Source organism: Rhea americana, unplaced genomic scaffold, assembly GCF_003343005.1.
Source record: "Rhea americana isolate MKP2758 unplaced genomic scaffold, rheAme1 scaffold_187, whole genome shotgun sequence".
NCBI lineage: Eukaryota > Metazoa > Chordata > Aves > Rheiformes > Rheidae > Rhea > Rhea americana.
The window spans coordinates 1,021,262-1,048,541 of record NW_028186005.1 but is presented as its reverse complement, the minus strand read 5'-3'; the positions used below and the strand labels follow the sequence as shown (position 1 = coordinate 1,048,541).

Genomic DNA, 27,280 nt, shown 5'->3' with positions numbered 1-27,280 from the left:
GACTAGTGCTGTCAGCCCAGAGTAATCCAGGCTGGTCCTGCAGCCCCCAGCTACCTACCTTCATGAGAGCTGTGAGAGTTGTTGTTTTTCATCAACCCTTAACTCCTTGAGTCAAATAAATACGAGACTCCTGAATCTCTGGAAATAACTCCATATTTCTAGGCATCAGGGTTGCAGAGCAGRCTAGAGCATCTTCTGACACCTCCTCAGAGTCCAGAAAGGCAAGAAAGACCTACATTTACCGTGTGTTTTGAATCTTTTAATTTTGACTTAATCTTTGGGTCCCACRTCCTGATTTTCTTTCCTGGAGGACTTGGCCATTTGTGTCCCCAAAACATCTGTGAAAGTGCTTCTTCAGGAAGCCACTTGCAGTGTGGGCACTGATGAGCTGCTGTGCACCCATAAGCCCCAGCTGCCCAGCAATTTTTGTCCTGAGTGTGAGGAAAAAAGTCCCCACGCGGGGCCAGCCCACATTTGGTGCAGGCAGCTGTGCGACCCAGGAGGGCTGATGCTCCATCCGGCTGGCTGCATGCCGGGGTTGTGGGTTGTGTGTTAGCTCCCCGTGGAGGGCTTTCGTCATAGCCTGGGAATGTGCCTGTGCGCTCTGCGGGCTGGACGGCGGCGCGCTGCAGCATGGAAATGCTTCCTCCTCTTTCCTTTCCTGTTCRGTAACAAAGAGGAGGGGTTTTCCCTCCCTGGTACTTTTCTTTCCTTGAGTTTAAGCTCCTTTTAGTCCCCTCAAAGGGATCTTTAGAGGCAGAAGAGGCAGCATTTGAGAGCTTGATGGGTTTTTAGCCTCTGGTGGTGGGTGCTGCTGCAGAAGGGAGCTGCCTGGAATGGGCTGCAGGGCCAGGGCAAAGCACAGCTGGGAATTAAAGTGAACCTGTAAGAAGGGCTTTCTGAAGCAACCTGCCTCTCTACCACCCATGGGGTAAATCCATTCTGTCTGGAAGCAGTAGCCAAGTGGCTTTTAATGCCTCATCCCCAAATCATGAGCACAGGGCGCAGGCCGGAGGAGGGAGGAATGCATAGCTGTTTGACTGTGGGTCTGCAGCATGACGGGGCCCTGTGTTTCAGAGCTGCTCATGGAGTTCATGTGAAGATGTGAGGATCTGAGGCCTCACCCTCTCATCTCATGCTGCTTTGAGATGAGGCAGGACTAATACTAGTATTTTATAGATGGTCTTGAAAGTGCATTTGCCTGGCTCAGAGCAGTACGGGGAACTTGCAGATCAAACCAAAAACCTGAGCCAGTGTCCTATACATTAGATCTTCCTGACTACATGACCCAGCTTTCCGTTCAGGCCAGCTCATGCTGGTTGCTTTTGTATGGGGTTGTATGAGGAAAATAAACACAGGATAAACAGGAATCCAGTTTGAAACACCTCTGGTCCAAACAAGGTAGGGTCAACTCCAGTGTGGAAGAAAGCCGTGGACAGAAGGATTGCTTATCTTATGCTTGTTGACTTGCAGCCCTGCGAGACCATGCAGGCAGCTGGGTACTTCTGCTGGAGAGACAGAGTTGCTCCTACTTCCTTTCCATATTGCAGTGGCTCCACTGAGAGTGCAGTCCCTTTGTACAGGGGGAGTATTAAGCACGCAGCAAAAGCATTTCTCCCGTAGTGGAGAATAAGGATTAAAGTGAGATTTGGGAGCTGTCACAGGAAAGAAGACAAAATCTGGAGTGAGAGAGGTACAAGATCAGCTTAGGGTTCTTTGAGGCCAGCGATGGTTCTTTGCACTGCACTTATCCTAATTTTTCCTTTTGCTGTGTTTCAGCTATGACTTTAAGCCCTCTGAAACTTYGGAGCTGGACGAAGATGAGGGGTTCAGTGACTGGTCCCAGAAACTTGAGCAGCGCAAACAGAGGTGGGTTGGACAACAACAGAACAAGAGAAGGGGAAACAAACATGCGCAGCAGAAGGATTGTCCCCAGGGAGGAGTGATCAAGGCCAGTTTATGTCTAGCAGGCGAAGCTGGAGGCCAGAGTCTTGAGCACTAGCAGGATAGGATGGGCCCCTTGCCTCAYGGGGGATGCTCTCTGCCTGCAATTTGGGCTACTGGGGAGAAAGGGACTCCAGGACTGTTCCAGGCCTCAGGGATGTTTGGGTGCAGCTTTGCACTCRCAGCAAGGGCAAGCTGCCAGGAGGCCTGGATTTGGAGGAGTGACAACAGTGGATTTAAGCCACCTGAGCTGCTGAAATCACCTCCAGCATAATCCAGGCAGCCTAAAAAGCTGTTCTAAGTTATTGCTGCTTCCTGGCTCATGTCAGCATAGTGAGTGTTGTGGCCCCAGCCCACCTTGTGCTTGACTCCTCTTCCAGCAGTGGAAAACAGGCAGCAAAGATCCCTGAGTGATGTTTGTTTGCAGGCTCTTCAATCACTACCCTAAAGCTAAGGGCCAAATCCTGCCTTAAGTACTTCCCTTGGACACTGTGTTCCTGTACTTGAACTCTGTGACTTAGCTCTCTCGGTAGTTCGATTTTATGGGGAATCTTGTCCTGTGATGACACAGCCTCCTCTTTATACAGAAGGCTGAAAAGTGTGTAAGGCTAATATTTACTGCTGAGCAGATAAATAGAGCTCAGCTCTTACTTTTTCCAAACACAGTAGTTAAATCAATCTGAAAGCTTAACCTTTCCTCTTTGCAGCTCTAAGCCCAGGGACGTTGCTCAAGCACCTGAGAGCAGTGCTGATAATCAGGGCTGGGGGAGCAATCAGAAGTCAGCTGTGGGGCTCTGGGGGCAGGTGAAGCCCATCGCAGAGGGGTGGTGCCTTAAAGCAGTGGCTGAAGCTGGGTAGGCTTTTGGTGGGAGGCTTCTTAGGAGAAGTAGTAAAAGGCAATCGTGCTTTATGAGTCTGCTGTAAGGGGAGCTCTCTGGGAAAAGCAGAGATTGCACCCAGCCAGTGGTTGTGCCCTAGAAAGTCTGTTTGCCAGTTTTGCCCTTTCTCTTTGCTCGCCTGTGTCACTGGAGGAAAAACTTGGAGGGCTGTGGGAGGTGCAGGTAGGTTGGGTTTCGGGCTTTGACTCTGCTGAATGCAGCAATGCTGGAGCCAGGATTTCCCAGCTTTGCTCTTCCCTACTAAATGGACTGGGGAGCAAACTGTTTTCCATGTGATGGATGTTTAGGCTGTAGCTGTGAAAGAGAGAATGGAGGTGGTTGCTCTTTGCTGGGTGAAACTGAAAGGGCTTGTGCATCCCCAAAGTCCCTGGTGCTAAGGCAGATTTTCCTTTCCTTTAGGTGTTGTGCCCCTTTGTGAGGGGAGAGCTGCATCCCTGCAGCTCTGAGTTGGATGTAAGAAGATGAGAGCTGGGATGTGCCTGCTTTGCAATGACATAAAAAGGAGCTATGCCTGACTAGCTGCTTCCCATACAGAGCTGTGATGCTATAAGGGCATCCTATGCACTGGGTCATGTCTGGCCTGAATGTTTAATACAGGCTTCCCTTTTAGCTGTAGGTGCTGCTGGCTGAGGCACCTTGGTTAAAGAAACTGGTATCCTGGGCTGTAAAGCCCTCAGAGCCTGCTTACTGTGAGTGACTGTACTGTCTTGAGATAGATGACTGGTAAGGCCTGAGAGGATGCCTTGCAAGGCCAGCAAATCAGTACATAAACATATATCCAGCAGAATTTTTCCCTGTGTAGTTGGTGAGGAGGGCTGGAAGGTGGCTGCCCTGTGAACTACCTTGCTATCAGTAGAGAGCTAGGTAGTGCAAAACTGTAGTTTGAACTTCTGTACTTTTGGTGCTGGATGGTAAGGCAGAAGCAGTGAGTCAGCCCTGCCCTCCAGCAGCTGCCTGCTAGCCAGCTTTTTAGGCTTGCTGTCAGATGACCCACAGCTGCTGTTGCAAGCCAGGCAATTTTCTAAGAACTGGGTGGGAGGAGAAAGCTCTTCTCCAGCCAGGGAATGCAAGATGGCAATAACATCTTGGTGTAAAACCATGGGCCAGTGAGAGCTCTGGGGTTAAATGTCTGCTCCCACTGACTCCATGCCCAAGTGTAYGGACCATTCTGCTTTTGCAAATCTAATTGCTTAAAAATACTAGCAGGTCTCTTCTCTGTAGGAATTTGTAAAAACTCAATTGTAATCTTTACTTGCAACAAGGCTCTTGGTGATTTGGGTTGCTTCGGGGCTACTYTGTTATTTTGCTGGGTTTTCCTAGGCCTGTGCATACCTGGCACTGGCAGCTGTGTGATGTGACYACTCTCATGTCTGACTGGGAGTAAGGAACCCAGATGGGACCACAGAAGTGGCTCTGGTTTAAAACTCCCAGTAGTTGTGTGCTTGAGAGAATGATAAAACTAGATTTCTAGAGGTCTGAGGCACCTGATAGTGTAGGCTCATAACAACATATTTTGCTTCTCTGACTTCTTTTTCTCCAATGTCTAGGTCTCCGCAACAGTCATATGAGGAAGAGGACGGTGGTGTGAGGGAAGCTGCAGTCAAACTGGAGCAGATCCAGCTGGACCAGGAAAGCCCAGAGGAGATCCGAGAAGAGAATATGATGATGAGGGAGGAAGAGAGGCTGTGCTGTGAAGAAGATGATGTCCGAGAGCAACAGGAGGAGGACAGAGCTGAGCAAGAGGTTGGATCAGGAGGAGCTGGCCTCTTCCTCTCTGTAGGGTTTGTGGGAGAGTCAGGGTGGGGGCTCCCGAGAAACTCAGCTTGCCCGTGTGTTTTACACTGATGGGTGCAGGGCCCATGTCGACATGATGTGTGGGTCTAATRCGAGGCCTGTCCCGTTCTTACCTGTGTGTGTTGCTAAGGTGTCACTGTGGGTAACCTCTCCCTCTTCTTAGAGTAATGTTTCTAGTCACAGAGTTTGTAGTGGTTTATTCATGCCCATGCAAATACCACAAAGGAAGTGCTATTATTTCTCCTGTGGCTTTATGAACAAAGAATAGCTCTTTAGGAGTCATCAAACCTTAATTTTACTGCTTGTTTTTTTGTCTCTTTAACCTTTGTTGCACCTTTGAAGCACTCTGGCTTGATGTATCTGCAAATCTTGCCTTGCTCCTGGCTGAAGTTTTCTATCTTTGCTCTTTCAGCAAGGTGCAATTCCTGGTAAATGAGAGACAAAGCTGRGACTTGAGCAATATGCAAATATCTTAGGTTGCTGAGCTTTAGATCTTTTGTAAATGTATTTTTGACTTGCTAYAGTCACTGTATGCTTTTGCATTTGGACTGTGTATGTGAGCCTTTGTAGCCCTTTATTTTAAAGGCAGCTACTTTTTCTTCTGATGCCATCTAAATGAGAAATTCATATTTTCCTATCTCAATAGTGGGAAGAAGCCTTTAGTTACTGATACAAAGGCTCCTTTCCATGTCATTCTGGAAGCTTGTACCTGATAAATTTCTCTGACCTTTTTAAAATTCACACATGGGTTTCTTCCTGGATGTTTTAACATGGGAGGATGTGAACTCAAAGTTTGTTCGACTATTCATTTGTTGTAAGAGTGTAAATCTGGAAAAGAGGAGGAGAAAAAGTCACTTTTTTTGTAATAAGCATTTTGACCAGCTCACTTCCTGGCTTGTTCATTCTCTGCACWCAGGAAAAGAAGAGAAGGAGAAATGAAGAGGAGGAAATGCCAGAAAAACGCCAGAARGCTCCAAGCCCTGCCAGCCTGGAGGAGGAGGAGCTGTACTCTGACCACACTGCCATGTGCTCCACCAAGGTTGGTGTTCCCAGAGCTCGTCTGGAGACAATGACAAATATTACAATAGAGCACGTAATTAACAATGAGGAAAGGTGATGTTGTGGTAACATGGGGTGCAAATGCTTTTTCTACTTCTGCTACAGACTTGGACAAATCAATCTCTCTGCCTCATCTGCCTTGTTTGTAAGATGGAAACTCCTGTCCTCCTACCTTATTTACCTGAATTGTAAACTGTTTGAGGCCACAGCTGTCTCTAGTGGTCTGTGTATGCATTGCCAATCACCATGAATCTCCAAAAGTTCAGTGAAGACTCCAGGGAACATTGTAATACTAAGAAAGATGTTATGYACCTTAAGCTTGTGAATTTGATTGAGTTCATGTGTCTTATTTTGATGAGGAAATTAAGCTTCCCCTTTGCCCCCCAAAAAAGTGAAGCATTGAATCTTCCCTATCTAGCTTGGAATAAAATCAGAAAATATCCCTTAAAATTTTTTTTGAACAGACTTGGATTCCCGGTCTCTGAAACAGCTTATCCTTTCCTATACACATCTGTCAGAATTGACATGGTCATGTGAAACTTCAATTTTTGACAACACCTGAATTGCATCTTCTGACTYCTGTTGCATTTGGTACAAATCCTTAGTTCTATGCATGTGCTTTTGAATAAAATAGATGCGGATAAGTGGTATCTGTAGCGTATGGCTTTTTGCAAGCTGTAAGCTTGTTGATACTAGCTCTGGGGGGAAATGATGAGGTGTCTGGGTAGCCTGTTAACCTGCTATTGGTACTATCCTTGCTTTCTTACATTGAGATCTGCATTATTTGTTTCTTAGTCAATATTTCCTGGACAGGGAGAATTATGAGAATGCTGCTTCTTGCAACAGAATATAAGTAATAAGAAAAAGGTTTTGTCTATAGCTATCAGAATCCTGCTCTCTATGGAGAAGCCTTTTAAAATTAAATAAAATGAGGAGACCAAAAGAGGGTTTGGACGCAGGCCACATGCTAATGTTAGGTTTGAAAGTGGGGTGGGGATGGCTAAAGCGGATCCCTGGTGAGGGACCAGTGGGGAAATGTGGGAAACTCTTCCAAAGCCTTTTATGCGCTGAAACTTTCAGCATTGCAGGCTCAAAACATATAGTTTCCTGATCRGAGCTTAACTGCCATTGCTAGGATTAGCCCAGGGAAAGGGTTAGAAATATAGGTGTTTTATAATGGTGATGTCAGAGCTCATGAATACACAAAGCTGAATGTAAAGCTGTTCAGGAAAAATATGAGCTTGGGATCTTTCCAAAGAAAGAAAGATCTTTACATTCCAGCTAGTAGGATTTTATGCAAATGCAAAGAATTAAAAAATTAACCACTAAGAAGGCATTCTGGCCTTGGGTTGCTCAGCAGAAATACGAATTCCAGGAAAAAGGCAAGAGCTTTTCCTATTAACAGCTTATCTGCTTGTGCCTGAGAAGCTGAGACATAGGCAAGGATCTGCCTGAGGTGCCTGTTCAGGTCCCACGGTATCATAGTGAGGTGCCACCCTGCCGCTCAATGGCCCAGAGGGATCATAGAATTGGTAAGGTTAGAAGAGGCCTCTGGAGGTCATCTAGTCCAACCCCCCTGCTCAAGCAAGGCAAAAGAGATTATGTGTAAGCGGAGGGTGAGAACCCAGTGTCCGAAGTCAAAGCTCTGAGTCAAGYATCAGTTCCTCCTGTTTGGCTTGAAGGAGCAAGGTCTCAACAGGTGGACAGCCTGCCAGGTGCAAACCGCTTGCTGAGGCGGGGGGGTGCATGTCATGCTGCTGTGTTAGGACCCAGTGGAGCAATTCTGAGCACATCTCCGTTAGCCCAGGCTGCAGTTTGTTGATTGCTGTGCTCTCCTCTAATGGGCCTTGCACTCTTCTGTGCTGTTGTGAAAYGTGTCCTCTCTGTGACACTGTCTTGTTTTCTGTTCAGTTAAAATTTAGCACTGGCTTCCTGAAAGCTCCTTAAAATGAGTATTTAGCACTGCTTTTTATCTGCTGACATGTAGGTGATGTCTCCCATGGCACAGGCAGCAATTTACAGGCGGATGGCTCCCTTTTACTTAGTTGCCGATTCTTGGCTCTGTAGGACATGCTGCTGAAAAATGCTACTTGTTGACTTGAAAGTGATTGTGTCTCTGTTCTTTTCTGGAGCACGAAAGAGCTGTGAGGTTTAGCAACACTTTTTCAGTGGTTGCGAAGTGTTTGCTTGCCTTCCTGTCAAACTATTCTTGCACAGAAGCATCTTGTGCAAAACTYTCTTCCCTGATGGCTTGACTTGAAGAGTTGCCTTGTAGGAGGCTCTAAGTGCTAAACTGCCCTGTCTAGTGGGGATAAGCTGCTGTAACTCATGCCTGTGCTGTTCTTATACTTGGCTTTTCTGCAGCCTTGACTGGCAGTGCCCCTAGCTTTTTTCCTGTCTTTTCCTCATGTGCCACTCTGTCTGCCTTTGGTATGGCAAGAAAACCAAGTGTCTGAGAGAAATTTGAGTAAGTGAGCAGAAAAGGAAAGTGGCTGGACTGTGGTCAGCTAGGGTGATACTTTTCCACAGGTCTTGGATGTGTAATATCCTTGTCTTTTCTCCCACTTTCAGATCACGGACAGAACTGAATCACTGAACCGCTCAATAAAGAAAAGGTATCTCTAGGGTTGTTGGGGAGTTAGGGTAAAGCAGGCCCCTTGTTTCAAACAGAGGATGCCTGAGAGCTTGCTGAGAGGGTGGGTGGTGATGACAGGCTGCCTGTGGCCCTAAAAATCCTGGCCGAGGCACGGGGGTCCCTCCCCCCAGGAGGTTGCCTTATTCTCTTCTTTTCTATCCAGTAATAGCATAAAGAAGACTCAGCCTCCCCTTCCTGTATCGAAGATAGATGATAGRCTGGAGCAATACACGCAGGCCATTGAGGTGAGCAGCTGTGTTGCACTGTCCTCACCCTCTGCGGAGCCCCCTTCACAAGGCATTGTTGTCCTGGCCTGCTGCTTGCTCCTGCAGTCTGTGAGGTGACAACCACTTTGTCTGACTTGTGCTAGGAGCAGCCCTACTCTAGATCCCTCTGGGACATAAAGTAGSTTTCTTTAATGAACCACTGCATCAGTTTTTCCTCCAGTTCCCTGGTTACTGGGTGAAAACATCTGCAAGGGAATAGCAAAGCCCTATAAATCTCCTTTCATATCCCTTCGTTCCTGAGGACTTCCCATTACACAAAAGATAAATGCTTGAGGCTGAGAAGTTCTCTGATGGTGTTTGTTCTCTATTTGTTTTTTCAGACATCCACAAAGGCTCCAAAACCCATCCGACAACCATCCCTTGACATTCCCACCACAAGCATGATGGTAGCCAGCACAAAAAGCCTCTGGGAGACTGGAGAGGTTGCAGCTCAGTCCTCTGTGAAGTCACCAGCCTGTAAGGTAAGGCACTTGCACGACCTACCCTGTCTGTGCAAGAGAAGAGGTTGACCTCTGCCTGCAACGTGCATTACGTTTGCCCTGTAGGCGTGTAGCATTAACCTGCGTACGTGGCTCAGTGGTCATGCTAACCAGTGACAGACAGCATGCAGCCAGACCTCTAAAAACCTTTATGTTAGAGACTTTATCCCTTTCACCAGCATCTAAGATCTGTGCCTTAGAGCTTAGATTCATCTCTGCCAGATTCATCTCTGCCAGAGTCCTGAATTGCTGCTCAGTGGTACAGCTAGGAAAACCTCTGAAGCTGGTTGAGTCTCTGTCTTGAAACAGGAAAGAATTCAGCTGGTGGGGAAATGGTGTGACTTTTATGGGGACTCGACTGAACTCCAGTTGTTGAGCGCTAAGTTGGGTCTGGCATTAAGATAATAAATCTTGTAAACTTGAAAAATACAGAGAATATTGTGTATTGCTTTCTTAGTAATTTCATTTTCTGGCCCCTGAGAGCTAAGGGGATTCTATAACACACTGCTTGCAAATCTATGTTTATGTGAGCAAATTCCTTCCACATAACAGTGCCTTGATGTTAACATGTCTCAAATAGTTAACAAATTTAAGAAAATAAACATCTTGGATCTCTGATCCAATCTTCTGTGGAAGAGAGTGAGAGAGGAGAAAACTTAGATATATTGGGAATAGGAAAAGGTTTTCATAGTCTTGGGTTTTAACTGCAGCTGTCATAGGTCAGACAATGTGACATTATGTATTAAAAGAGGTTAGATACGTGGATTTGAAAGGGATATGAACAAAAGCATGTTCAGTAACATTGCCAGCGAAGGGTAATGAGAGCAACCTCTTCTCAGGATATTGTGGCTGGAGACATCGTGAGCAAAAGAAGCCTTTGGGAACGGAAGGGTAATCCCAAACCTGAGACCAATATCAAGGTAAGTTAGTACCTGTGCAAGTAGTAAAGTGCTTCCTCTTTTGTGGAAAAAAAGGTTTATATGATTGGGGGTTGCTTGTATCCACCAGAGCATTTGCGTATCTAAACAGTAAGTGAGRTCTTCCCAACAGTTAGTTGCTATAGCTTCAGTCTTAATGAAAATAATGACAAAAGTCATGTTGTAATACTGAAAGGTCTCTTGGCTAGTGCGTTATTTCTAGATGTTGTGTTGGGAGCCCTGGTTTTCCAGGCTAACATTGAACTGCAAGTATGAAGGGCTTTGCTGTTATTATGCTGCTTAATCTTGAAATTAACAGAGAAACAAAAAATTAAATGGAACGCAGCCGAAGACAGTGTCAACGTTTGCAGATGTATTTGGGGTCTTGTGTCAAGTGATATGCTTGTGGAAATGCATGTTAAAATGCAGGAAACAGCTATTGCCCTAATTGTTCAGGTTAAGTTAGAGATCAAAGTATATCATCTGCAGACACACCTTGATAGTACTGCTGCTAGTACATAATAAATAAACCAGTACTTGCTGTGAGTGAAAGTACTTGCTGTGAGTGAACCCTACAAGAACATCGACTTGGAGGGCTCTTTGAGCCCTTCCTGCAACACTCTGCGTTGCATCTTCCCTTCCCTATTACACATTCTACGCTTGCTGTGTTGCCTGACACTTGCAGAAAGGACTGGTCTGTCTTTCTGTCTACGCAAGGAGTTTGTGGAAAGGATAGGAGAGGAGCACACCATAGGCTGTGGCTGTCTCAAAGCCCTCTGGGATTCTAAGCAACTTTTCTAACTAATAACTGTCCTGATAATACGAAGTTAGAGATTCTCCTGTGTTTCCGTAACCTTGGGTATTTGATCTTGACTGCCTATTTGAGGAGGAAAAATGCTAACTTTGGCTATTTCTTTCTGTCYGGTTCAGTCCACTCCTGGGAAAAAGTATAAGTTTGTTGCAACAGGCCACGGCCAGTACAAGAAAGTGCTGATAGATGATGCGACAGAGCAATAACGTGCCTGGAGAACCCATTAACCAGGTAGGTTAGTTATGACCTTGTGCTGCATAATAAACTCCTGGTACCATTCTGATGTTCTGTTTCGGTTGGGTAAACTTGGATGAGTTGCAAGGTACCATATGATAACAGTTGGAGCCTTTTTTCTGGGCAAATACCTGACTTCCTGAGCTGGAAGGAAGTGGGCATATAGCAGCCTGCTTTGATACTGCTAGGAAGCTGGATACTTATGTTAGTTTAATCTGCAAAACAAGTCCCTTTGCTAATGCTGTTTGAATGAAGATGAGTTTCCCTTTGCTTGTTCAAAGGAAGAGTCTCTAATGCTTACTCTTGTGATCTCCTATGCTGCAAAGAAGTACTAGCTGGAGCTCATTCCTGCAGAGCATACGGGCTGATATAGTCCTGAGATCTGAATGTTTCCAGGATCTAATTCAATGATTTACTAAATTAAGGGGAAAAACTTGCAACAATTTTAGTGACCTCTACTGCAGACCAGTTCTAGGGTTGTAGCAGGGGGGGAAATGAATACCTGCTGTACTAGCTGGACCAACAGAGCAGAAAGGAGTGTGTGCTGATGCATAGCAAGATGGGGTGGCAAAGCTGGGCTGCTGTCTTTCAGCCCTCTTGAAAGTCCTTGGATCACATGTACTTACTGTGACTGTGTTAATGGATATTCTGGTGTTACCTTGAGTGGATGAGAGAGGGTTGTGGTAGAAAGAAAGAATTGGCATACATGTGGATAACTAGYTGGATCCAACTGGGCAGCATCTGACACTGAGAGGACAGGATGTTGGGAGGGGAGAGAAACGAGCTTTTTCTTTTTCCTTTCCTTTCTTTTTCTACAATAATAAAAACTTTATTTCATAGCCAAGCTTATAAATAGCTCTTTCTGCTACAAAGCACCTTCTTTGTTTCTGCATCCTTCTGGGACTGTTCTTTATTTTTTCCAGAGTGCTGGCTTCCGAGCACAACATTCCTTCCCCGCCCCCCGCCCCCCCCCCCCCCCCCCCCCCCCACAACACCCAGTGTTGTGCACTCCTTTAGAAAAGAAGCTCTCTGGATGGCCACTTTGAGATGGGCAGCACTACAAACCCAAGTCTGTCCGTCACTATGTTTCTAGATATAATGAAGGAGGAACCTGCAGGACTGTACCCTCAGCTTGCTTCTCTGACTGTTTCCAGAAAATAGTTTCAAAGTCGTCTTTGATTGGCCTCTTTTTTCCTTCTGAAATCTGTTTTCATGCACTGAGTTGGGATCCTGTTGAGCTTTGATTCTAGTAGCAAGCATCTTAGATTTTGTTTGTCCTACCTGAGTTTCTGTAAGCAGCTCAGAGGAAATGGTTCTTGGTTCTGGCCTCTCTTGAGAAGCTAGTGGCTGCAACAGGGCATCCTCTAGAATCTGTCCAGTATTTCAATGATCACTGCACAGCCCTGATGTCCTATGGGCTCCCTCACAAGAAACGATTTCTCTGCCTGCAAATAGAAAAAGGACTAAAATAGCTTGAGGATTTGGACTTGTTCCTATTCTTGGGTTGCTAGTTGGCTGTTTTATATGCTGAGAGGTCTTTCTCTACTGCCCTACTGCCCTGTTAACTATGTTCATCCTTTCCCTCCCTCCCCATGTCCCTTGTGCTTGCCCTTCTGCTCCAAAACCCTTCTGATTCACCCTACTGTCACTCACTTGGCAACGCCCTCATTAGCCTTCTAGTTGCTTGAAGATAGGTGCAGTTTTTTTCTCCCTCTTCCATTTTCTGAGCTGCATGCCCTCTGAGCAGGCTGTGGAGCCAGAGGTTTCTCCCTAAATGGCAATTTAGGCTCTTACTGATGGCCTGAGACTGTCTGACACTGAAAAACAACCTAAACCTGTGCCCAGTGGCATTCCCCTTCCCTTGCTCTGCCTGCTTGGCACAGGCTGCAATATGCTGCAAAGGCTCCTATTAAAAAGCCCACAGCAGAGACCTCCTGTTGCCTCCAGACATCTGTTCATTTGTGTCCATGCTTGTGCCTGGGTCCATCTCTGCAGTACTTGCTGGACCTGCTTTGTGCCTCTGCCTGTGTCTCAGCACAGAAGGCTAAACTATGCGGTCAGACCTGCCTTCCTCTCAAGAGTGGCGAGCATCACTCTTGCCACAAGTGGACTCCTTGGCCTGTGGTGGCTGCCCAGGGGCTCAGCTAGAAAGGTAGCCTGGTGGGGCACCGAGCCACCATAAAGCTCATGGAGCCAGCAGGCACACAGACCTTTCCTCATCACTACGTGTGCAAGTTGCTTGTTTGTTCTGGTCACTGTTGCTGTGGGACAAAAGGGGTTAAAACACAGTCGCTTCAGAAGCGATGCTCTCTGTCCTAATCCATGCTCAGCTGTAGTCAGCATCAGTTGTTTGGCTTGATGGATCTTGCGAGGGCTGACTTCTGTGTTTGTTYCCATCGATCTGTGCTCTAGCATGGCTGCTCTTACTGGGCAACTGGTACATTCCTGTGTTAAGTACATATTTCTAGTGCTTTGTGTGTGTAATATTTTGTCTAGGTCTTTTTTTCAAGCATGATAAGAGAAGGTTACTGCATGCTAGGAGGCAAGAGTTGCCAGCTGAGCAAGTATCATTTAAGGAGTGAACTCTTGGCCACTCTGGAAGATGATCACAAATAGCAGATGACTTCAAGCTGCAACCAACAGAAGTTAAAAATGGGGCTGGCATTTCAAAACCTTTAGATGGAAAGTTAAAGGAGATTGCCTCTGAGCCAGCGCTATCCTGCAAGGGAAGCCACTGCCAGAATTCCCACAGGGTGGATGCAATTTCCTGTGAAGCAGTTTTATGCTGGTAGAGCCCTTGCAGGGAAAGGAGCAAACTCTTCTACAGTTAGGTACCATTATTTTCACTGTGGTAAGGTAATCTTTATGTGCATTAAAATTAGGCATTGTGCATTATCTAAGCTGCACTCTTGTTGCTGGGTAGGTCTTTCCCTGTTGCCCTCTCTTGTAGCATGTCGAATTATCTGGCAGTCACTCCTTATCTCTGATCTGTTTCCAGCCTGCCAAATGCTCCTCCTTGTCAAACATCACTTTTATACTAGTTCAAAGGTCCTGACAGAGTTAAATGATGTTCATTTTCCTCAGAAATCTGAGGAGCATCAGACTCAGTTTTGCTCTCTCTGAAAAGGCTACTATGAAGCAAAGGATTAGAAAACTGGGGAGGAGGGGGCAGAGACTTTAGATATATTGTTTTCCCTGTGGTATTGCCCTTCCCTGTTGTATCCCTTGGGATTTTCTCTACCACTGTGATTAGACCTGATTTTTGAGTTGTTCTAAGCAATTCTATTCTACTATACAACTATTCTCAGCTTTTCCTTTGAAAACTGGAGGTCGGAAGAAAAAGGAGGAGAAATCCAAACTTTAGCTATTTGGGCTTACTTTACTTTTTTAATCTCCTCCATGGAATAGGGAAGGGGGTATAAAACAGAAAGGAGACTACCATTAAAAAGAAAACTTCAGTGAAGGTTTKTCTGTGACCGAGTTCTTCTTTACAGCACCATTACAAAATTGGAAGACTTCAAAAAGGCAAAAGTGGCCTTTTCCCTATACCCTTTCTTCCAGTTTGGCTTGGGGAAATTCCAGTCAGCTCCATATCCTGTGTATGGGAAGAGAATGTCAAGAGCTGGGTATCAGATTTACTATTGAGGCTAAACATGCCAATCCTATGTTAGCTATGTAGAAGCATTCCACCATATGATAAATTCCCTCAAGAAACGGAAATAGCTGATTGCCAGTGTTTTTGCTTCTGAAGCCTGGGGGCTGTGGAGTGCCAAGCATAACTAAAAACAGAATGACCCATAGCAAAATAGGACTGCTAGCAAGAGAACCAAGTATTTTGAAATCGAAATGCTCAAAGCAAGCACTGAGAAAGCTGTCTTGTCCTGAGCGTTATAGGTCTTCTATGCACTGAAATTTAGCTGACTGATGTAGAATGACTTTAAATGGTGATGCCCAGTATTCTAGATGGGGGAACTATTACGTGAGAGCTGGAAGGATTAGATTTGGTTGTCCCTTTCCCATTTCTTATAAGAACAGACACATTTCCATCTTGCTGTAAGCAAGTGGATGCAAGGTGCTCCTTGCTTGTACTTTGAGCAGAGAAGCTCAGGGGATGATGTATAAGCTCTTYGAGTTCAGTCTGAGACTCCCTAGATGGGGAGGAGGTATGGAGCAATGCATATTYCTTCATGGTGTCTCATCTACAACTTTTGTTTCTAGGACTTCTATCACTCTTAAACACAAAATTCACATTCCATCACCTTTCTCTAAACTGTTTTTTTTTCTTTCCCCTATAGGCAATTTGTCCTCTTCACTGTGTGCCTCTTTCTCCTCCCTATCCCTACACACAATGTTTGTAGTGGACTCTTTTAAAACAAAATGTCTATGTTTGTCTATCTTTCCCAGCTTCTCACCTGTGGATGTGGTATGTTATGCACTTAAGTTCATATACATACAGATAACCCTTAAACCTTCAGTGCAAGGCTGCTGGCTCAGCGGGGTTTTATTTTATTCTTTTTTTTTTTCCTTGGCTCCATCTGGCAGAAAACCTAGTCATAGGTACTCTCTTGCTTGGTGCCCTGTAGGAACCTCCAGAGATGCGGGCTTGGTGGAGTGGCTTGGCTTCAGTTGACTGACCATCCTGATGCCATTCTGTTAAAGCTCTTGGTGTGCTCTTCAGTCATCTTAGGTCCATGCTGGCCCACCTCAAACACGGTAGTTATCTTTGTCATGGGCTTGGCAGCCAGCTCCTTCAGCTTCCGGGCATCAAAGCGTGGTTTATGTAGAAGAATGGGTAAGCGGCGAGGGAAAAAGAAGCCTTCTTCCTTCCGCACTTTTTTTTCTTCTGCTTGCTGCTKCTTCTTCACTGTCATCTGGTATAAAATGGCATCCCACATCTTTGTGGCCCTTGATTTAACGAGTCGGATGTCTTGACTGGTACCTGCTTGAGAGCTGTCTTTYCTGTTTTCTTCCTGCCCCTGCTTGGCTGGTTCTGGCTCTGGGAGGCTGGGTGCCTCTGGCTGCACTATCAAGTGCTTTCTGAGGCGATACCAACCACTAACATTGGCTCCAGGAGGTTTTGCTGCTTCCACCAATGTCAATGTTGGCTCAGCTTTGAGGGGTGGGCTGGTGTTTSGTATGCTAGGGATCAGCTGAGGGGGAATGGCATGTTCTCCCTTTGTTTCTGTGGGGATGGTTGCTGTAGTGTCTACTTGTGCTGGACTTGCTGCTTCTGCGGGTACTTGCCTCCAAGGAGTACTGGGTGTTGATGGTCTTGGGGTCTCACTGAGCTGCTTGGGTGATTCAGATACACTCTCTGATTTAGATATTTCTGTGTCACTTCCAAGGGCTGTAGGCTTATTKGAGTGGGCATCAGAGGTGCTGGGTTTGAGGTCAGGAGCTTTCACAGACTCTTTTTGTGGTGCAGGCCTGGGAGCTTGACTAAGAGGTCCTACCTTTGCAGGAGAAAGTGGGTGAGGCTCCAGGATGGGAGGGGAAACCATGGTCTTGCTGTCATTGAGTGGAGCAGGTATCTGTCCTGGAGTGGATTCAGGATGGCTTGTTTCAGGTGCTGGAGAAGGCCTTTTGTCCTCATTGTTGCAGGTTTCTTGGGTCTGGTTTGATGCAGGCGTCTTAGTTTTGGGTGCCTTGACGCTGTGGAAGGAAGTGTGCGCCTTGGTGATATAGGTAACCTCTGGTGCCCTTTCTGTACTGGTTGTGATAGAAGAGGGAAACTGGGGGAAAATGAATATAGATGAATCCCGTGGAGAGAGAAGCTGGGTATCTGTGCCTTCGGGTTGCTGTGGAGTCTCAGGAGCACCTGGCTTCTGTGCTGGAGAGGTGGTGAATCTGAGGTGTTCAGCAATGCGCCTTTGCTCAGTGACCGTCAGTGTGAAAGGCTTGCTTTTTCGGAGAGGGGAGGGAACGTGGTGGGTGACATGCTGGATGGGGAAGCGGGATGGGAGGCTGATGGAGGGGGCCATGGCTGTTTTGGGGGTCTCTGTTGGGAGAGCACTGCCATTGTGCTCCAGGTCTGAGCTGGCCTCGTTCACTGGGGAGAGACTGGACCGAAAGGACTTGGCTTGCTCTGAAGCTAGCACAGCATCTTTCTTAGCTGCTTTCTTCAGGAGTCTCTGGAGCCGCAGATTGTCCTTCCCTGGCTTTGGTAGGGTAGGAGGGGGAGAAATCTGAGGGTGAAGGGAAGCAGGTTGAATGGATGATGATACAGTTATCAGCATTGTCATCTCCTGAAATAAAACACAAAGCTTGGATTTGATATGGGCTTGGCCCTGTATCTGYCTCTTATAGTGCTAGACTGATTTTTTTTTTTTAATATCCTTATATAAAGCCTCCTCTTTCTTTCTCCAAAAGCTGTAAGTATGAAGTTAATATTGTGCAAGAAGAACATCAAGTTTGGTTTTCTCATTCTCATAAGGTAGCCTCAGCCAATCTTGCAGGTAATGGGACATGGCTAGAGATTCACTCGGTGAAGTTTGTATCACCAAACCTGGAGTCGTCCTGCTCCTGGCATTAGCAAGAAATAGTTAGAGCTYCTTAGGACCCCAGACATTCGTGCCTTGGCAAGTTCTAATGGGATTTGGAACAAAATGTCAAGAGAAATAAAGCAGGTCTGAAATTTTGAAGTTTTGAAACACTCTCCAGAGGCATAAATAAGGAATGTTTCATGGCTTTCCAAATTCTGGTTATTAATACTCTGATACAATGTTATATACAACAGAACAGCCATACACTACATATGTCATTTGGGTCAAAGTCAATACCAGCCTTGATTGATTTCAGCTGGCAGAAAGACATCCCTGTGAAACGCAATACTTAAAAGCTGCATTTTTCTGGTGAGAAAGTGCTTTGTCACAACACTGACTAATTTTCACTAGTGTTTCCTTGCTGTGTCGAGCACTGCAGCAACCATCTCTTTCTGCACTTATCAGCCCTTAAGGTAAAACCTAGTTTTCTGTTTCCCTTGGAGAGCACTGCCACTGTCCTCCCTGTATGAGCCACTCTTCAGTGAAAGAAATAGACTGTGGTCTGAATTGGATCTTGTATCTGTTTGGGATTTGCACCCAGAACCCCTTCTACCAAAATTTTCTAGCTGTGCTGCAAGAGTTGTGTTGAGGTTTGATGTTCCCCAGCCTTCCTGAGGAGGAAAGAGGAAAACTCAGATCTGTTTTGCTTTGCTAGCCTTGATGCAGACCTTTAGCTCCCCTGTGCCAGAAATCTGACAGTGCTGGCTCACCACCTGCTTAGAGTTGCTGAGCTTTCTATGCAATGAGTTATAAGTCTTTGAACCATTTAATCTGCAATGCTGGATGCAACTGAGCATCCTGAACCAAGGAATGAGAAGTGGGGTGATGTCAGGAGAGCTCAGTGGAGATATGCATACTTTTTGCTTTATTTTTGATGGATCTTGACCTGCTCTGGTAAGTGGAATTGCAGCATGTGCCTCAGAGTCCTGACCTGGCTGATGTGATCTGATAGGAGGGAGGTGAAGTATGTAGCATGATGCCTACTGTGCAGGAAAATTGCCCTGAATAAAACTCATAAAAGTGCAGAGCAGATGTTTTGCAGTTGTGCCCTATGTTGCCTTTGGGTTTGTAACCCTGCTTTCAGCATCAGGTTAGAAGCTGACCCGTAATAAGCAAGCAGAAGATATATCCGCCAAAGCTGCTTGTGGAAGGGAGAAGGAGGATGGCTGTCCCAGCAAAAGCAAATCAAAGTACTGAAGAGGTGGCATGCGGATGCACAAAGCCTTGAGGGCCAGCCCTTATTGCTGTGGGCGAGCTGGTCTTGTGAGCAGAACATGTGGCAGGCAGGGTCTGGGCAGTGCCTAGCAATGATGCACTGGTACTTACTGATCCCTCTATTTCAGCTGCAAACATGAGAAACCTCCCACCATTTTGATGGGGGGGGGGGCGGCTTTGGAGAGGATTTCTGCAAGCTAGGGATGACAACTGTTGGGCATGCCAAGTGGCTTATCAGCCTTGTGCTTTGGCCACGGTGCTGGGATTAGAACTTGCTCTGTTCCAAGAGCTGCTCTTAGAAATAAGTTTTCTCTGCCCCTAAAAGGACTAAGAGATCCCATTTCTTAATTAGATACATTTTCCCCTTCCCCAGCCCTTTGGATATTCTAAGCTCTTCTCTGTTAAGAAAACCCAAATGTCTGTTGAGAGGTACATCCATGCTCTTGTGTAACATTGCTCCGGTTCTGTTTGTATAGATACTAGCAATTACTTGCATGATTTAAATGGTTGCAGTGTGAGCTAGTAAATTCACCTGATATTAGGACTGATTGTGGAATGATTTCATCTGCTCCTGTTTAATGCAGTCACATGGACTGCCTGCATTACAAGATGATCTGTGGTCTAGCAGTGCTGGTGAGCCAGAATTATAAGGCTGAACTGTTCCAGCTTGTTGTGCTGGGCATACAACAAATGCAGGGGAATGAGCTTCCCAGTTACTGATCAACTCTGAATTGAGTGCTTTCCTCACCCTAAAAACTGTGGCACCCCTGAAAATGCAGCTTGCTGAGTGGGCCAGAGCAGGGTCTTGCCTGGGATTTGCTGCTAAGTGTGCCAGATACTTCTGAGGAGGGCAGAGGAGTCTGGCTGTGAGAGACTTAGGATATAATCCAGCTCACCAGGAAAACTTTGCCTCTATTTCTAAAGTTAGAGGCTGGTTTATGACTTGAGGATCTGTGGTCTCTTCCAGTAGTATGTGCCCTTAAAGTAACCATTGCTGCTAACTAACTGCCTCAGCTGGCTACTGTGCTGTGTGTCTTGGACCTTATGGGTGGTGAGTTGCGTGGCATGTAACTTGCGTGCTAGAGCCTCTGTGTCAGAGGGACAGTCAAGGCAAGAGAGACATTGCAAAAGGAGACCACTCTTTACCCTCACTGTCATGCTTGGCTTTGAGTCTCCTTCCGAGATTCGCACACTTGTGAGAATTTTTGCAAAAGTGAGACTTTGCAAGTGATGTCATTGCTGCATAATGAAGCAAAAGCAAGGGAAAAGACAGATATGCCTTACTGCTGACAGAAAGGCCAGAGCTGAAAATCTGGGGATAGAGGGGTGAAAAACCTGCCTGAAAAACTTGGGTGGGTTTGTTGCAAGTTGGAAGGAAATTGAGCTAGAWGCTGGGTTAAGAGGCTTTTAAGGGGTTAAGTTTCCCTCTTGCTGGTTGTGTGCCTGTGGGTGGTGAGAGGGGAGTCACCCACTCTTGGATCCCAACTGTTCTGCTGGACTCTGCTTGAATCACAGTCAGCTCCAAGCTGAGAATGGTAGGGAGAGTATCAGCATGGAAGAGACATTTATTACATGATGGAAAAGTAATTTTGCACTGGAGCCCCTGTGTGGTACCAGCTGTCCTGCAGAGAGGAGATCAAGAGTTGTGGGAATCTGATACTGCCGCAGATGGTCCCAAACAGAGAGCTGTGGTTGCCAGGGGCTGGAGGAACATGGTCTCTGCTTTAGTGAYTTTCTCAGGCATGGAAGGAAGTCTGCTAATTGCCACAGACTTAGGATGAGGAGGCTAAGCTGAAGTACATCCTTCTCTCTGCCTGGGCAGTTGTGACCTCTGCTGGAGATGAGCTGGAGGCTGTCTTGGTGGCTGAGCCCTCATGAGCACTGGGGGAGCTGAGTGTAGGGGTATTTAGGTGATGGCTTCTTTGAGACCCTGCTCTCTACACTCCTCAGCTCCTGCTCTGTTATGGACAGGTCACTCAAATTGGCTGTCTTGCACTGTAGAGACTTTATAGGCAGTGGAGAGGAGGGATTCACATGGCTCTTGTGAAAATGGATGGGAGAAAAACATCTTTAATTGYTAGGGCAAGATACAAACTCTGTATAGCTCAGGATATCACTTGTGGCAGACCAAATAGTATGCATAAGCTTGTCTTTTTCTTGTCTTACAGCTGAACTTGGTCCTGGCTCGATGCAACCCTCAATGTCAATAYATTCCTCTGCTCCAAGGAAGATACTCAAAAGATGTTTCTCTTCTCCTCCTGCCTGAAGTCAGTCTGCTTCAGTACAACCTCTGTCCTCTCTGGGTGTGAGCAATACTCTATGCTGTCTCCAGTCAGGTGAAAGAAACCAAATCAGCTGGCAAAAATGATCCCTATTTTAACCTTCTAAGTGACTCTGGCTATTTTTTTTTTAATCTGGCTCTGCTCTGGAGATGAAAAGCTGTGGCTCTTCTCCCTCTCTCTATCAAGTGCTTGAAGAGAAGAATCTACTGATCTGCCCAGCTGGCAGGTATTTTGCTACAAAATGAAGAATTTCTAATCTTCTGGCTCCGGATGGCTGGATGGTAGGGAAGAGGAAGCTGAGTAGAAACCAAGTAAAAGAATCAATGTTTGAAAAGAGAGCAATGGGCAGATCTTGAATGTCAGGAGACTGCAAGGATCTTTTATCACTACCACTTGTATCAGCTGTGGTTAAATTCTTCCCCTGTTTGCAGCATAGCTTCTTTCCCTCTACAACATCTGCTCTGAGGGACATATCTACCGGTCTATCTGCATGCACATCAAAGCCAAATAACCTTTAAACTGGTCCTGTTTTATTCTTTAGTTTCCAGATCACCAGTTTAATCACAGCTGAGTACCCATGCCAAAATATTCCCRCCACTCTTTCATCTCAACAGTGACCATAGAAGTTTAGTTTCAGAGAGCTGCTGCCTTCCTCTCCCTATTAAACAGGAACATGGGCCTGAGGCTTCCTCTTCCAGGTGAGGAGTGTTAATTACTGGCACTATCTCCCTTCTCTGCGAAGGGATTTGCTTTTCTCTGTACCTGGGCTCCACTGCAAGGAGTTGAAACACTTATTTCTGAATGTCAGACAGGTGTGTTGATAACCTGCAAATTATGCTCCTGGAGGGGGTCTAGATATCTGAGAAATGACTAGAATTTCCTTATGCTGGAAGCTCCCTAGATGAAAAGGCATCTTATTGTGTTGTCGGGGGAGGTCAGGGCTCGCTGTGAACAGCGGGAAGCCAAGCCCCTGAAGACAGGCACTCTGATTTCCAGGCTTTGGGCCACACTTCTGTAAACCAGCTCCTGGGGCTGTTCTTGAACTCTCCTGTGTCTTGACACATGTCATTAGCATGTTCCCAATTTCCTGTTTAAAATCTGTTCATGTCCTCTTCCTGTGAAGACTGTCAACATAAATTTGCAACTTGTTTCTGTCTTCCTAGAGGGAGAGCAGCTTCTCTCTCCTCCTGCAACAATTTGCTTCTTGCTTAAATTTACTGTGTCCTGAATATTTTTTTTTGTAAGCATTTAATAAAATTTGAGGAAGATGTTGTAACAGTGTCAACTCTGAGGACTTTRTTGCTGTCAAAATTCCTACAGCAAAGATGGTTTCCCAGACCTTGCAATTCTGAGCCAAAAGTGGCAGAAGAGAAACCATCAAACTGAGTGACAAGAGTAAAAGGAACTTGTTGTATGTTGGAAGGGGGCTTTTTTCTGCTTAGGAGGGTTCCTGGCTGCTTGCTATTTTTCCCATTGTTTTGGGGGGAAAATGACAGTAAGATGGGAAATATCAGGGTCTGGGCAAGATTTAGAGCAGCACACAGAAGACTGTAGATAGCAATCAACTAGAATGAGCAGGAGGTTTAGCTGACCAGCTAACAGAACTGGGTAGAGTTGGACTTCAGCCAAAATCACTGGAGCTGTCAGCTACAAAAATCCTCTAAAGTCTGCTTATAGAGCTTAGATGAGGTCGCTATAGATGTCTCTGTAGGAACCTAGCATTTTAAGGAACTGACTAGTGTATCTGAAATCATCTAAAGAAAAAGCTGTTTGACCTTTTGTGAAGGTGACCTTCCGAGTAACAGCACTTCTCTTGTGTAGAGACAGCATCCAGGGTGCTATTCTTATTTTGAAGTGTGTAGGGAAACAGGAAAGCTGCTGGAACTCTGGCTACTCCTAGGTATTACATTTGACGTTTCCAAATGAGAAAAATCTCTTGCTGCCATCTTTTTGCTTATTGATACCCTCACCTTCTTTACCCCTTGCTTTAGCCTCTTCTGGAATGAGGAATTCTGTAAGTCTGTGCTTTTCAGAGAGCATGGAAGAGCATGGCAATATCTGGCCCAGTCATCTTCAATCCTTTCTCTTCCAAGCTGAGACTTTGAAATGTGGCCAGAGCAGTAGCAAAGTGATGTATAAAAGCCTCCTGGCTTGAGGTAAAAGCAGCGCTACAGAACCATGCATGGCACTGGTAATCCAACTGGTTGGGACCTCCCTATTAGTTTCAACTCTGCTCCGTAGTTGGCTGGCAGAAAGGATGGCCAGAAACTTATTCTGTTATTGTTCCTGTGCCCTGCCAGCCTGGATAGTGCAGAAAAGGCCCTGAAGTCTGCTTGTGTGAAATTCCTTCTCTAAGGAGGGTTAATTTGCAGGGTGTATTTTCCCCACTGAAAATCCATGTGGAACTAGATGTGGTTTCAACAGAAACAACTGCTATAATCCAGGTTCTGGCTGCAGGAGAGAAGTGAGCAGATTGCATGGACATGCTCCAGGGAAGCCAGCATTGGTGGGAGACCAGAGGCAAAGTAGCTTGAAGCAGATGTGTGTAGCTTTTTATGAGGTACCTGGATCTGCCAGAGGAAACTTTTCCACAATTAAATTAACTTTACAATGTGCTATTTCTCCTCCCAAAGTAATGTGACATGCACATGCAGCTAGTGGCAGTGAGAGGAAGAGCGTGGCAGCAGGATTACTGCAGTGGTGAAGAACCCCCAAAAGGGGACTCCAAACTCCAAACCCTTCTGGGCTATCTAGGCAGCACCCAGAGGAGGAGGGAAAGGCTCCTTTCCCTCCTCAACAGTAAGCGTGGAGTTTTGCAGCAGGTTGCATTGTTTGGTACAGAGCAAAGCATACCTTGACATCTGAAGTGCTTCTGTTCATCTCATGCTAAAACGAAAAGCTCCTGAGGAAAACTCAGTTTGAGGAAGCCACCGAGTGTGGTGGTGAAATTCTGCTGTAGCTTTTGCAAACTTTCAGCCTTCCTTGTGGGTCTTTGTGTGGTGCTTGGGCCTCTGCTCCCCTRTGGGTAGGAAGACGCACTCTTGGCAAGTCACCTGCTTGTGCACATGAAGAACGGACTGTGCCTCTCCCTGGTTTTCCTGGCCTGATTTTATGTATYAGCCAACTGCTGCCTATTGTTCTTGCATTTGTTTTTCACAATATTGAAGTTTCTCACAGCATTGGTATCAGCGATGCACTCTCTTATGCTGAGACCTTGGATCTGTCTCCTCCTGGGACTGTGGCATTTTGTGTATAACGAGGGAAAACTGAGGCACTGAGAGCACCTTGCTTGCAGGGATGTGGTTACCCCAAAGCCTGCTTGGAGGAATGTTGCTTCTGGGATTAAAACCAAATGTTTTTTTGAGTGAGATATTGCTTCCCTCTGGTTTCTTTCTTCCCTATCCAGTTTATGTAGACTATACACTGAGAGGGAATGTCCTTTTGTACAGTATCCTCCTAAATGAGCATATAGGTGCTATAATGAAATTGTTGTATTTCTGTAGCAGGCTTCAAGGCTGCTTTATTTATTAATATTTTTTTTTCTCAAAAAGCTTTAATGGGTGATTCTACATGAATGAGAGAGATGGAATAGAAAAATGCAGCCCACAAGCATTTGAATACCTGTTTCCTGCAGGCCACAAATAGCATTACTTAAAATTGGAGAAAGCTTCGCTGAGATCAAAAAAAATGTTTTAATGTATTTTCTTTATAGCACTTGTTCTGCCTCAAGACTGGACCTAGGCTTCATCTGGTTCTGTTTCCATGTAGACGATAATTATAGGTCCATTTTTGTGACTATCCTTATGCATATGCCCTGGCTAACTAACAGATCTCTATGCAGTTTTTGCTTGCAGTGTGCACTGGGCCTTCAGTTAAGCGGTGAATACAAGGATCTAAAGTTTCCAAAGGGCTGTTTCTTGAAATGCGCCTGCAGTTTTTGCTCACTGAAGGAAAGGTCAGACTCCAAAACACCTGGGCCTGAAATGTCAGCTCTGCCTCTCCCACCACCACCTCTGCAGAGATGGAAAATAAACAAGCTCCAAGAAGGCGATGTCTATAAATAATGAGGTGGCAGCTGATACATTGCTGAACAAGTCTCTAAGTTGATATATTGATGTCTCTTGCCAGTTAAACACGCTTTTCCTAGCACTACATGAGGGTTTTTTAGTTTATTTTTTTAAAAACAGGTAATGAGTCTGACAGTAACAAAACATGTAATAAGAGCTAGCATTTGCTTAAGAAATGATGGACCCTCCGTGAGGATCCTGACAGTGATATAAGACAGACCATAAGCTATTTCCGTGTGTTTTTTCTTCTTTGTGTTTGGTCCCATGAGGAGTTTGTGTGTAATGGAATAGTTTGATTTAGATTATAAATTTCAGAAAGGCACTTAATCTCTTCATAATAATTTTAGGTGATGGTGATTCAGCAATCCTAAGGCATGCACCCTAAAAAGATGTATATGCATGTATATTTATATATACATGTATAAAATATATATACAGTGAAGTCCCTTGTTGCTTTACACTAAGTACGTGGCCTGGATGTTTGAACAGTTGCAAATAACACGAGGGTGCACAGCAGTTTTCATTTCAAGTCCCACACCTCCATCAGATATTTTAGAAAGCTTGTTAAAGCTGGGCTCTATTATGATTGTCATTTGCATGCCTATACACTGGAGCTTCATCCAGGAAACAAACTATGGTAGTGCTGTTAATCATTGATAACTCTGGTGTCTGCAACCTGTCAAGTTTTGTAGTCTAAGATGGCTTTAACAGAGAGAAAAGAGAGCCTGTTGTTTTCTAACYGAATGCAAGATGCCTGGCTGGGTGCAGAGTCTTTCCCCTGAGGTTGCTAAAAGCCTGTGGGTGGCCAGCTGTGAGCTGGGTGCTCTGCAACTGGTCCCTCACCTCGCTCATCTGCCTAGAGGGGGCCAAAACAGTGACTCTGGGCACGGGGCTCTGGAGGCCCAGACCAAGGATGTGTCTAGAACTGTCCTGCCTCTTTCCTTGTCCTTAGAAAGACATCTGGCCTAGGTCTAGGGAGTCCAAGKACTGGAGAGTCTACTGAATCCCAGAGGTAACAGCCTCTGTCACTCTAACTTGTYCATCCTGTTGCCACTTTGAGCTTTGCTGACTTCTGCTTCCAATCTCTGGCTTTTTTGAGAACTCCACAGGTTAGGCTGAAAAGCCCTCATCAACAGGCAAACCAGTCTCAGCTTGGTGTTTAAAGGGATGTTTTCTAGATCACAAGCTGTCCTCAGGGCTATTCTGAGTCCTCTCTAGCTTTCAGCATCTTTCAGTGTAGTGTCCTCRTGCAGTTCTGAACATTTTGTTATGGGGGAATTATTATGAATCTGCTGTCCATCAGCAGCGATGGAAATACTGCCGTGTGCTGTGGAATGAATTCATAGATAAAGTATGGTGCCCCACAAGGTGGATGAGGTGGGGAGAGGTAGGCCAAATCTTTACTGTGTGCATCTAATTAAAGACCTCTGAATTGAGCGAGGTCCTTGCCTCTCCCGGATGGGTGCAGAGCAGTTCAGCTCCTAACTAACTGCCTACATTGCACCTTAGGTAGCTGTCTAAAGCAAATGGAGCAAACTCATCTCCTAAAGCAAATAACTGAATGATGGAGCATCAGTCTATTGCAAAAATCATGAATAATTATTAACTAGAGAAAGATGAAATGTAGTACTTACAGATGTATAACTTGTTTCCATCTGCAATCATTTGCATGCTGTGTGCATAAAGTTAATTGATTCAGTTTACCGAATTAACAGGTCATTGTTCCTTCAATACCATTTTGAGTATTATTTTCCTATGATTTTAAAGCCCTGCAGGTAAGTTCAAAACATCGTATGAGAAAAAAATATTTATAATAGCCAATGAGTACAAGAGGTTTCTCAAAAAGAAATAAGTAAAGCAGCTCCATTTTGAAAGCATGAAAAGTTCCATCACCTAAAATTAATGTGAAGATGGGCTATCAAGTAACACTATTGCATGTTCCCAGATTTGACTTTGCAAGATTTGGTATCTAAACTCTTGGTGAGGTGAAGGGAAGAGGACAGTGACATGTTGCCAGGAGAGAGATTCTAGCAGAGTTGCTCCAGGCATTGAAGCCACTTGGAGGCTTTTCAAGTTTACTGGTCAGAGTTACTGTTTTGCAAAGTTCAGGATTGT

The 27,280-nt window shown here is 45.5% G+C and overlaps 2 protein-coding genes across 2 annotated transcripts in view; one reads left to right on the top strand and one right to left on the bottom strand.

The window, feature by feature from the left end:
- LSP1 (lymphocyte specific protein 1) overlaps window positions 1-22,374 on the top strand; it is a 53,494-nt gene extending 31,120 nt beyond the window's left edge. Inside the window, exons 3-11 of the mRNA XM_085302163.1 lie at window positions 1,780-1,869; window positions 4,391-4,586; window positions 5,554-5,676; window positions 8,268-8,311; window positions 8,495-8,576; window positions 8,939-9,079; window positions 9,937-10,017; window positions 10,945-11,056; window positions 20,985-22,374. Coding sequence (XP_085158289.1) covers window positions 1,780-1,869; window positions 4,391-4,586; window positions 5,554-5,676; window positions 8,268-8,311; window positions 8,495-8,576; window positions 8,939-9,079; window positions 9,937-10,017; window positions 10,945-11,031 — 844 coding nt within the window. The 3' untranslated portion in view covers window positions 11,032-11,056; window positions 20,985-22,374. The remainder of the gene's footprint in view (window positions 1-1,779; window positions 1,870-4,390; window positions 4,587-5,553; window positions 5,677-8,267; window positions 8,312-8,494; window positions 8,577-8,938; window positions 9,080-9,936; window positions 10,018-10,944; window positions 11,057-20,984) is intronic.
- Window positions 15,682-26,820, bottom strand: PRR33 (proline rich 33). Its single transcript, XM_085302161.1, has 2 exons — window positions 26,800-26,820; window positions 15,682-17,304 (listed from the first exon to the last, which is right to left on the bottom strand). Exons 1-2 carry the CDS (start codon window positions 26,818-26,820, stop codon window positions 15,682-15,684), a joined length of 1,644 nt encoding a protein of 547 aa, XP_085158287.1.
- Window positions 26,821-27,280: the final 460 nt, after the last annotated feature.